This window comes from Scylla paramamosain, chromosome 4, assembly GCF_035594125.1.
Source record: "Scylla paramamosain isolate STU-SP2022 chromosome 4, ASM3559412v1, whole genome shotgun sequence".
In the NCBI taxonomy this organism is placed as follows: domain Eukaryota; kingdom Metazoa; phylum Arthropoda; class Malacostraca; order Decapoda; family Portunidae; genus Scylla; species Scylla paramamosain.
Window position 1 is genome coordinate 13,733,245 of NC_087154.1, and position 12,500 is coordinate 13,745,744.

Genomic DNA, 12,500 nt, shown 5'->3' on the forward strand with positions numbered 1-12,500 from the left:
TCAGCGTAGGAGTGGATAGGACAAGAAGTTTGGTTTAGAAGATCATTAATGAATAATAAGAAGAAAGTGGGTGACAGGACAGAACCCTGAGGAACACCACTTAATAGATTTAGGAGAAGAACAGTGACCGTCTACCACAGCAGCAATAGAACGGTCAGAAAGGAAACTTGAGATGAAGTTACAGAGAGAAAGATAGAAACCGTTGGAGGGTAGTTTGGAAATCAAAGCATTGTGCCAGACTCTATTGAAAGCTTTTTGATATGTCCAAGACAACAACAAAAGTTTCACCAAAATCTTTAAAAGAGGATGACCAAGACTCCGTAAGGAAAGCCAGAAGATCACCAGTAGAGCGGCCTTGACGGAACCCATACTGGCGATCAGATAGAAGGTTGTGAAGTGATAGATGTTTAAGAATCTTCCTGTTGAGAATAGATTCAAAAACTTTAGATAGGCAGGAAATTAAAGCAATAGGACAGTAGTTTGAGGAGGCAGGAAATTAAAGCAATAGGACAGTAGTTTGAGGGATTAGAACAGTCACCCTTTTTAGGAACAGGTTGAATGTAGGCAAACTTCCAGCAAGAAGGAAAGGTAGATGTTGACAGACAGAGCTGAAAGAGTTTGACTAGGCAATGTGTAAGCACGGAGGCATGGTTTCGCAGAACAATAGGAGTGACCCTATCAGGTCCATAAGCCTTCCAAGGGTTTAGGCCAGATAGGGCATGGAAAACATCATTGCGAAGAATTTTAATAGGGGGCATGAAGTAGTCAGAGGGTGGAGGAGAGGGAGGAACAAGCCCAGAATCGTCCAAGGTAGAGTTTTTAGCAAAAGTTTGAGCTAAGAATTCAGCTTTAGAAATAGATGTGATAGCAGTGGTACCATCTGGTTGAAATAGAGGAGGGAAAGAAGAAGAAGCAAAGTTATTGGAGATATTTTTGGCTAGATGCCAGAAGTCATGAGGGTAGTTAGATCTTGAAAGGTTTTGACATTTTCTGTCAATGAAGGAGTTTTTGGCTAGTTGGAGAACAGACTTGGCATGGTTCCGGGCAGAAATATAAAGTGTATGAGATTCTGGTGATGGAAGGCTTAAGTACCTTTTGTGGGCCACCTCTCTATCATGTATAGTACGAGAACAAGCTGTGTTAAACCAAGGTTTCGAAGGTTTAGGACGAGAAAAAGAGTGAGGAATGTATGCCTCCATGCCAGACACCATCACCTCTGTTACGCGCTCAGCATACAAAGACGGGTCTCTGACACGAAAGCATCAGTCATTCCAAGGATAATCAGCAAAATACCTCCTCAGGTCCCCCCCAACTAGCAGAGGCAAAACGCCAGAGGCACCTTCACTTAGGGGGATCCTGAGGAGGGATTGGAGCGATAGGACAAGAAACAGATATGAGATTGTGATCGGAGGAGCCCAACAGAGAAGAAAGGGTGACAGCATAAGCAGAAGGATTAGAGGTCAGGAAAAGGTCAAGAATGTTGGGTGTATCTCCAAGACGGTCAGGAATACGAGTAGGGTGTTGCACCAATTGCTCTAGATCATGGAGGATAGCAATGTTGTAGGCTAGTTCACCAGGATGGTCAGTGAAGGGAGAGGAAAGCCAAAGCTGGTGGTGAACATTGAAGTCTCCAAGAATGGAGATCTCTGCAAAAGGGAAGAGGGAGTTAAGTAGTTAAGTAGTCAAAGAATTTCTTATAGTCAGAGGAGTTAGGTGATAGGTATACAGCACAGATAAATTTAGTATGAGAGTGACTCTGTAGTCATAGCCAGATGGTGGAAAACTCAGAAGATTCAAGAGTGTGGGCATGAGAACAGGTTAAGTCATTGCACACATAAATGCAGCATCCAGCTTTGGATCGAAAATGAGGATAGAGAAAGTAGGAGGGAACAGAAAAGGGATTACTGTCAGTTGCCTCAGACACCTGAGTTTCAGTGAGGAAAAGAAGATGAGGTTTAGAAGAGGAGAGGTGGTGTTCTACTGATTGAAAATTAGATCTTAGACTGTGAATGTTGCAGAAGTTAATGAAGAAAAAGTTGAGGGGGGTGTCAAGACACTTAGGGTCGTCGACAGAAAAGCAGTCCGACCTGGGGGACATTTATGGTCCCCTCCCCAGATGGGGACTCCGAGGCTGGTGTAGGAGTTGCCATGATGATTTTAAAATTTTTGAGTGAAGGGTGTGTGTGTTATTAGGTGCTTGTAGTTTTGTGTAGAGGAAGAGAGTTGTCTTTAGAGGGCAGGCTGTGACTGCCCCCTTGTGTTGTGAGACAAAGGGAAAGGTTCAGTGAGGTCACAGCTGGGTTTAATGATAAGTTCACAGCACCCCCTGAACAGTGCTTTAGACCTCACTTGGAGTAATTATTGTTTCGGCAGGTGTCGATAATTACTCCCAGTGAGGTCTAAAGCACTGTTCAGGGGGTGCTGTGAACTTAATATCTAACCCTGCTGTGACCTCACTGAATGTTTCCCTTTGTGTCTCACAACACAACGGGGCAGTCACAGCCTGCCCTCTAAAGACAAATCTCTTTCTCCACACAAAACCTGGTTGAAATAAAGAAGGGAAAGATGAAGAAGGAACGTTAGAAATATATTTGGTGAGGTGCCAGAAGTCAGGAGTTAGATCTTGTAAGATTTTGACATTTTCTGTTATTTTTGGCTCTTGGAGAACAGACTTGGTATAATTCTGGACCAAAATATAAAGTGCATGAGATTCAGGTAATGGAAGGCTCAAGTACTGTTTGTTGGCCATGTCTATCATGTATAGCATGAAAACAGGCTGACTTAAACATATTGGACTCAATGAAATCCCACTATTTCCCATTATTAACTCTTACATCCCTACTTAGGTATAGTATGTACTCTACATTTATTACAAAAAGGTTTTACACTGCTCCTGCTGATTCAGACAGAGACAGTCACAAATATAATAATGATAAAGCTATGGTAAAGTGTGCCTTCCCTCTATTTAACAAGCAATATATTGTTTCTTTATATCAGTAAAACAAATATTTCACTTTAGCTTGAAGCATGAAGGTATCTTACCTTGATGATACCTGATGTGTGTCTGTAACATGGTGGACTGAATACAGAACCTCATGTATGGTATACATTTAATCATTTGTATATTTATGTGTTCACCTAGTCAAGCACTGTTTCCTTCTGTCTGGTATTTTTATATGAAGTGATTATAGTAATTATAAATGAGTCTTATGAAAATGGATTGTTGCCTTTAAAAATACTTGCAAAGGAGCAGTTTTGTATGAGATATCAGAAGTTAATTTAATTGGGTATTTAAACACTTACTTGGTGGTAACCTGAAACCTCCCCTAGACTTCTAAGATGCAGGGTGATGTTTTGGGATTTTTTTTTTTTTTTTTTTTTTTTTTTTTTTTTTTTGTGGACAAACTTGATGTCATAATCACAGAGTGTCCAGGTATATTTTAATTTTCACAGTTTAGCAATAACATAAATCTTTTGTTATAGTGAGGATAGTGGTAACATGTATGTGAGGAGAGTTATTACAAACAAGTGAGAGGGTAACTTTCTTCTATAAACAGTTCTTGTGTCTGGCACAATACAACCTCAACTTTAATGTTTTATTTTGTTCTTAGAACGTTACCTGATAGGCTTTTAAGGAATTTTTAAGAACAGGGACCTATTTATGCATGCACTGCAGAGTTAAAGAAATTATATTCTACAGCTATTTTTTTTATCCCTTGCATGAAGTTTATATGATTGCATTTCCACATACATGTAACAAGGATATCTCCCCCTAAAAGGGTGATAGCCAAGATAAGGTCTATGTCTTTCACATTCACACTCATTCACATCACTCTCTTAGCCCCTTGGCCCTCAGTGAAGGAGATAAAGTACTTGTGCCTTCACTTTACAGGGATCAGCTGCACGGCCTGGACAGTTTGGTCCGGAACAAGGCTCCTTCAAAGCAAGTACCCTCCCCTACCACACCTGATTGCTTCACAGCTTTGTGAGACGATGTGCAGCACCTCCCTTGGAGGTTGCATGGCTGTTTCATTCCTCATGCACTGGCAACTGCTTCCCATTTGTTTTTGTCATGCACAATTATTCTGCTTTGCTTCAATGTCATTCCTCTTCCCTTTAATCCCTAATGGCAGGGATGTTGCTGTAAATCGCTTATCCATGTACAGCAGTATTTTAAAATTTTCATGGGATTGGCTTCATTTCCATTATGATTTTCACAGCTGAGTTAATTGCTTTAAATTTAAGAGAATTTAAAATTTCCCTTTATCCATCCTTTCTTTTTAATCCTTCACAAACCTGAAGTCTCTAGGTCTTGTGGTTTTTCTCTGGTGACATGATTAGGTAGAGTAACTTTCTTCAGTGGCAGACTTGTACAGTAAACTCTTCATTTACATTGGGAATATGTTCCTAATGACACAACTGATCATAATTTTCACATAAAAGAACAATGTTAATAATGGGGGTTAGGTTCCTTGATAGCAGGAAATTCCAGCTTCTCATTTGGTTTCTGATAATGATTAGTATTTTGTGAACATCATGAGTACCACAGTATGATAGAAACTCAAGTCTTCACTCTCCATCATTATTCCTTTACCATTCTTATGGACAATAGCTGACAGGTGAGTAGATTTTCCTGTGTACTGTCATCCTTCCTCCCATGTTCCTGTCACCTCACACACTGCTGTCTTGTCATTGGCTCATCCATTTCCCCATATTGTCACCCTCATAAACAAATTATCAAAGCTATTTTTCACCGGCCTTCTGCTGGCTTTGATGAGGTCTCCACTGTATCTGATTCAGAGTTTGACTTCTTTCTCAGTGTGAGTGCATGAGTTTTACATTACCTTAATGTGAGGGATCATGTATATAGAAAATTTTGCCTCAAATAATAAACCACTTTATAGTGAAAATGTGTATATAGATCTCACATAAATGGAGAGCTTACTGTATTTGGAATACTCTGTAATATTTACATGGCTTTTGGCTATTCCTTCTCACACTCCCCACTGGTAACTCATATTTCACACATTTTCACATCAGTCACCAAATTTATGTCTCACACAGCTTCATTTACATTGTCTTGTGTCAAGAGCAGGTTTATGAGGAATTGGAGACACTGGCTGCAGGAAGTTCAGCTAGGAAGGAAAAAATTGCCAGTGGCCTTCTTACATTAAAAAAAGTCATGGAGACAGAGTGAGGGCATAGTAGTTGTGTGAAGGCCTAGGAATTATGCTGACCAAAAACCACCAAACTTCAAAATGAGACCAGGAAAAGGCAAACCAGAAAAAAAAAAAAAAACACACCTTCAGTGGTTAAAGCCTCCTTACTATCTATCAAACCCTTATGTGACATATCTTACAAGTTCACACCTCTCACACTTGATCTTACTATCTTCTTCAACTGCATATCTTATCTTCCTTCATTCTCTCAACATGTCCAAACCATCTTAGCACACCACACTTGGGTTCAAGTACATTATTTTGTACTCAGTTACAAGTATGACTACATAACTATCACAAGTCCAAGTATGACTTGGACTTGTTTTATACTTGAACTTGAGTCCGAATACAAGTACATTTTTACTGATGCCCACAACTTTTTCAACAGCTTATTGTGTGTGTGTGTGTGTGTGTCATCGAATATGTCACTGGAATACAGATAGTGAAACTGAAATACTTGTAATCTACCTATGTTAGATCATGAGACCTATGAGACTTGTTAACCTGCTATTGCCCCACCTCTTCCACATTGGCTAACAATGACCACAAAGGTTGAAGATTTTGGAATAGGGCTGATTGTTAGACTATGTATGGGTATTTTATGGTGAATCTTGCTTGATGCCTGATGGGGTTTGATTGCTCAGCACTTTTTAGTGAAGCAGCCTGCCTGTCCAGGCAGCATTTGACAGTTGTTTCTCACTCCTTATATTTATGCTGAGGTGGTGACAGATTAACAACAGGAGTGGGAATTGCAGCAGCTGCACTTCATATGACAGTAGCTCAAACACAGGTCATCTATAGTCTGCAAGGACAAACTTTTCTCCCCCTGACCTTACCTCAACCTATACATCAAACACCACACTACATTTTGATTTGTTGACTGGTTGTTCTTTTATTCTAAAGTACTCATAAAATTTTCAAGTACTTTGAGTTCAAGTATGAGTACAAGTACTTTGAAAATATTAAACCAAAGTATACCCCAACCCTGCTTTACAGTTGAGTTACATTCCAGAAAACCTAATTGTATAGTGATCCATCACATAATGAGCATAAGTTTAAATGGGAAAAAATGGTGGTGCGTTTCAAGACCTATTACTTTTGCTCTCTTATTAATTTTTCTGCCCTTTGATGCATGTAATATGTATATATTATACTTGTCTTATTTGAGTAATCTATTTGATTCATATTATGGAAATGCATGAAGCAACAAAAGATTCAAAAACAAAAAAGTGCAAACAGTGGGTATAGGCAATGTAATTTGCTCCTTCACCACCTTCACTTCAGCTTTGTGTTCAGATTTAGGTTTTTTCAGGACTTTTTTTGGGTTCTTTTTACTAGCACAAGATGATGGAGGATATTTAGCAGATACAATGGCACACTGATAAGGCTTGGCACAATAAATAAAGATAGATAATACACAATCACTCAAGTGCACAGAAAGCTTGATGAATAGTGTGAGAAGGCAGGAAACACTAATACAGTAGCATTTGGTATCTGGTTGGTGGCACTTTAATCAGCAATTGTACAGCAAGTGTAAAGCATCACATTGCAAGCCAAGTGGTACTAATGAAAGGCACTCATGTGATCAAAATAATGTGTAGTGGGACATTGTATAGTTAGGGTGAAGTGTGTGAGTACAAATAGATAATATTGTGTACTCAGTTATGAGTACAAGTACATGTACAGGGAGATCTCTTATGATACGAGCAGTTAGGTTCTGTTTGAATTGATCATATAACAAAACACAAAACTAACGGGGATAAAGTGGTTAAGTTCTGTGACTCTTGTCAAAGGTAAGCTTTCAAGCTAAAAACATACAATACTAAGTGTAACAAATGTTTATTTTACAGAGCTGTCAATAAAGCAACCCGAAAGAGAAAACACCGTACAAAGAACATGATTTCGTATTGATTAAACATATAAAATGTGCATAACACACCAATGTGTAGCTAATGTGTCAGGGGGAGTAACTCACTACTCTTGTACCTCATAACAACTTCTATCTTTGCAAGTTATTGGTACTCTAATAACAACTACGTTCTTTGTAAGTTACTGGTACTCTAACTCACTTAGCCTTATGAGTAAGACTCGCATCAAAACTCATTGGCTGCTTGGGAGGCAAAATAAGTTACAATCTATACACCACATAGTCAGTCACACACATACCACACCAAAGACAGCAAATGAAGTAACATGCCACCAGTATCACTGTAACACATCCAAGCACTGATCAGTCACATAAAGCACTATACACTGTATTTATACTGTATTGTAGATATATTTGCAAGCAAAATGATGATACAGTACAAGTATGATAATGAGCAGTAAGGCTGTAAGGGTGGGAGTCTGAAAGACACCAAGTTCAGTTTAAAAGAGGACTGGCGGGAGAATGAATAATAGGTAAGGGACAGGAGAGGAGTGCATGGTTGTCTTCCAGCGCCCACTAACTTGACTCTTTGCATCTGAGTCATCGTGCATCACCATAAAGCCCAGATGTGTTAGCAGGAGGGTGCATGAAGGCACACATTTTAAACTTTATAAATTTATTTGCCTGGGACTAAAGATCGTACCATCATATTTTTGAACTTGTGTGAAGAAAATAGTCCCTAATTTACACATCTCGTATCACTAGTTTTATATGTATGGATGCTCACATGATGGGACCTACCTGTACTGGGAGCCCAACGTGCAGCACACATTGCTCTACCCATCTTGTCAAGTGTCTTGCAACACCCATTCCCCTTCTCATTTCCTCATTTCTGATTCTGTACATCTGAGTTACTCCACACATACTTGGTAGACATTTTATCTCCACTGTGTTCAGTCTCTTCTTGTATGCTACTGCCATACTACAAATCTCAGTACAGTACAGTATTTCTTTTTACATTAAATTCAAGTGCCCTACTCTCAGTCTATTCATACCTCCTAACAATTTTCCTGCTTCCTTAATACTACCTCTAACCTCTGTCTTTACTCCTTCATACATTGTCACTGCAGATCCAAGATATTTGAAATAGTCTACTTCCTTCAGCTCCTCACCTTTCAGCCTTATATTCTTCCTGCCATCTGCGTCTCTGGTGCACTTCATTACCTTGCTCTTTCCTAGTTTATCCTACAGTTTCCTTCTGCATACCTATCCAAACTCCTTTACAAGCTTAGTTAACTTATCTGTATTTACCACTGATGCTGTGTTATCTGCAAACAACAATTAACTCACCCTACATTCTTCACCTTCTGCTGTTACCAGATCCAATCCTCAATTCAACATTCTAGCAGTAATTTCCCTCACCACATCATCCATAGAGATGTTAAACAGCCATGGTGACATTACACATCCCTGACATAACCCCTCCTTGACTGGAAACCATTCACTTGTGTTGCTTCCTGTCCTTACACATGCTTTACTATTAGCTCTACTATTATAAAAAACTTTTCACTCCTTTTAATAGCCTACAACTTTAAGACATACCATATTCCAGTGTTATTCGCTAATTTTTGCAAGAGAGCCACTTCGGTTAAACACATTGATTGAGAGAGCCGCAACTACTGCAAGTTAGCGTAACTCAACTAAATTAAGTAGTACTGAGCTGCTAGTACAATATAGTAATAAATTAAGTAGTACTGAGCTGCTAGTACAATATAGTAAATGAGAAAAATTAGACATGGTAATATTAGCCTGCATATCTTGTTATTAATAGCAAAATAAAGACCAAACTTACTTAATGCTGTGATGAGCAGAAGTGTGCTAGCTGCTGCTTAACTCTTGTCATGGAATACTTGTAGTTTGTCACTGCAATCCTTGTAAGACAATCCAGATGTGCATTGGTCAGTTTGTTTCTCTGTTTTTTCTTCACAATTTTCATTGTTGAAAATGTTGATTCACATGTGTATGTGCTCACAAAAAAGGACATCACCTTTTGCACACACTGTTTCAAAGATGGATAGTCTGTGTCAGGGACCAAGTTCCAGAAGTGGTAGACATCTGCTTTGTGTTTAGCATTCAGGGCTTTAAGGGTGTCATTTGTTTGCAGCTCAACAATCTCACATTCCACTGCAGCATGATCAGGACAAAGATCTGTGATAACTGAGGTCAGGGATGACACTGGTACATGAAAGGGGTTTTCAATGAAATAAAAAAAATCCCTGTACTCCATTACATCCTGAAATCTTGATTGAAATTCCTCCCTGAACTCCCTCAGTACTTCCTCAAATGCATCATAGCTGAAACATTGCAGATATTCTGGATCATTTATGATGGCTGTTCTGAGCTTTGGAAAGTGAACAAATTGTCTGTCTGGTATGAATAGTGTTGTAATCTTGTTTTGGAATGCAATGACTACACGCAGCATACTACCTGGATGTTTATTTTGCCCCTGCAACTGTAGGTTCAGTGAATTCAGATGACAGGTGATATCAGTCAAAAGAGCCATCTTCATTATCCATTCAGGATTCTCCAGTTCTGGCTGGCTTTTTCCTTTACTTCTAAGGAACTCACAAATTTGAGGGAGGAGACTAAAAAATCGTTCAAGTACTCTGCCACGAGACAACCATCTCACCTCGTTATGAATCACTTAATCACCATGTTCTGATTCATACTCCTCCAACAGTTCACGAAACTGGCGGTGATTTAGTGCTTGTGAAACAATAGAATTGACCATTTGCACAACCAGCCACATCACATTTTGCAACTCACAGTTTTTTAGTTTTGCCACAAGTGCTTCCTGGTGTATGATGCAATGAAAAGTGGTAAAGTTGGGTATCTCCTCCCTCTTCCTCATCAAACCGACAACTCTCTTCTCTTTCCCTTTCATGTTAGGAGCACCATCAGTGCACACAGATGCTAGATTTGACCAGTTCAGGTTATTCTCATGGAAAAAGAATAGAAGTGCACTTAATATATCCTCTCCTCTCGTTTGGTCTTGCAGTGGTAACAAACACAATAGTTCCTCCCGGAAAGAGTCTTCATTTGGAAACCTGGCCCATACACACACTTGAGCAACGTCACACACATCTGTGCTTTCATCCAATGCAATGCTAAAACATGGTGCAGCTGATAAATCTGCAATCAACTGGCCATGAATGTCTTTACCAAGTTCTTCTACCCTTCTCATTACTGTTGTGTCTGATAGCTGTAGTCCTCTAATTTACTTTATGATTTCATCTTTGTTATTAAAGTCAGCGTACATTATTTCAGACGAGGCCAAAAAACACTCTTTAGTTATCTCTGCGTCTGTAAAGGCCTTCTTATGCCTAGCCAAGATCCATGCAATTTCAAATGATGCCTCTGTCAAATTTTCAGCAGTAGAGGTCAATCTGTGAATCAGTTTTTACTGTCCTACTTTCAAGGCAGTAAATTGCTCAATTTTATTTTTTCTCAGGCTACTCCCAGGCAGGTACGTCTTATTGAAGTTTGGATGTGTTGTTTTGAGATGATGTTCTAAATTTCCGTGTTTGAAACCAGAGCACACCTTTTGACAAATTAAACATAATGAATTTGTATCATGAAGCACGAAGGCAAATTCTTCCGTCCATTTTTCTTTAAATTTTCTATGTTCATCTTGTATTGCTCGTACCTTTCTCTTTTTGGTTACCTGTCCCTCACAGTCTCCTTGTTGACCACTCGTTTCCCCTCCATCCTCCTTTTCTACTGGTTGGATCTGGGATGGCTGTTCATCACTATTGCGTTTTTGTTTAACCACAAATTGATCCATCATAACGGACACTACTTGACTGCACTTTGGTTTCAAGTAAAACTAGCCCATCGCAGCTAGCTTCCACAAGCAGCAACAGTTAAGTTGTTACTTTCATATATGTTGCCGCAGTCTCAAATATCTGTTGCCCATTTTCAAACACACATCTCCAACAGTAACGAAATACGTCCAGTCTCCCCCGAAAGCTTGAACTCAACTGATTCAGCGAGACCACCGACGCCTAGAGCTAGACGTGTCCCTGATCAGTTTCCCGTAGTGGACACGTATGATTTCTGTATGACTAGGGTAGGGATGTTAGAATGTTATCTCTTACTGTGACTTCGTCTTCCATCTCACCTCATGAAAATATGTATCTTACTTGAAAAATTATTTTTATATATATATATATATATATATATATATATATATATATATATATATATATATATATATATATATATATATATATATATATATATATATATATATATATTTTTTTTTTTTTTTTTTTTTTTTTTATTAATTAATTTATATATTTTTCGAGAGCCGTGAATTGAGTCATCACGAGCCGCGCAATGAATACCACTGCCATATTCCTTTCCTATCAATTCTGTCAAGTCTTCTCTGAATCCATAAAAGCCCAGAATACTTATTTTCCTTTTATGAATTGTTCTCACAAATCTGTCTTAAAGCAAATAGCATATCTATACAGCTCCTCCCTCTCCTGAAGCCTCCTTGTACATTACATATTACTCCACATGTACCTTCTCTGATTTTTTTTATCAATATCTTCCTATAGACCTAATCTATCACATTACTTATGTAATTAGATAACTCTTTCCTATTTCCTTTTCTTCATACAATGAAACTACACATGCACTTGCCCACTCCAGAGGCACTGTTCTAGTCAGAAAACACATATTTAACAATCAGTCCAACCACTGACACTGATCCCACTTACTTTCAAACACTACTGTACATCCAACTACATCTGGTGCTTTTCCACTTTTCATTTCCCTTACTGCTGCCTGCATTTTCTTCACTATACTTGCTTCATTTAACTCTAAAAGTACATTAACTTTATTATCTTTTCCAGATGTAATGTTTATATACCTAGCTAGGTATTTAATTAATTAATTAATTAATTTGTATATTAATTAATTAATTTATATATTTATTTATTTTTGCAGGCCAGGACGAGTTTGTAGTTTGTGCTGCCTTGGGGAGCAGAGTCAGCTTGGCCAGGGTGATTTGGTGAGGCATGATCCCACACCTGGCTATATACTTCCAGAGAAAATAGCATCACCTTCAGAAAGCAGCTTACAAGAATCTCTTCTTTCTAAAAAGCTGAAAGCTACTCAGGTTTCACTGAAGTAAGTTGTAGGAGAACAATTTATTTATCATATTGACCTTTCCAAATGTACAACTCAAATTATCATGTTTGGGAAATGACTGTTAGTATATAGGAGGATAAAAGAACACATTTATTATATATATATATATATATATATATATATATATATATATATATATATATATATATATATATATATATATATATATATACATATAGATAGATAGATAGATAGAT

At 38.3% G+C, this 12,500-nt stretch overlaps 1 protein-coding gene across 1 annotated transcript in view; it reads left to right on the top strand.

Moving 5' to 3' along the window:
• The window catches only part of LOC135099765 (histone-lysine N-methyltransferase 2C-like), a 157,089-nt gene that overhangs the window by 29,693 nt on the left and 114,896 nt on the right, over window positions 1-12,500 (top strand). Inside the window, exons 5-6 of the mRNA XM_064002278.1 lie at window positions 3,893-3,943; window positions 12,100-12,282. Coding sequence (XP_063858348.1) covers window positions 3,893-3,943; window positions 12,100-12,282 — 234 coding nt within the window. The remainder of the gene's footprint in view (window positions 1-3,892; window positions 3,944-12,099; window positions 12,283-12,500) is intronic.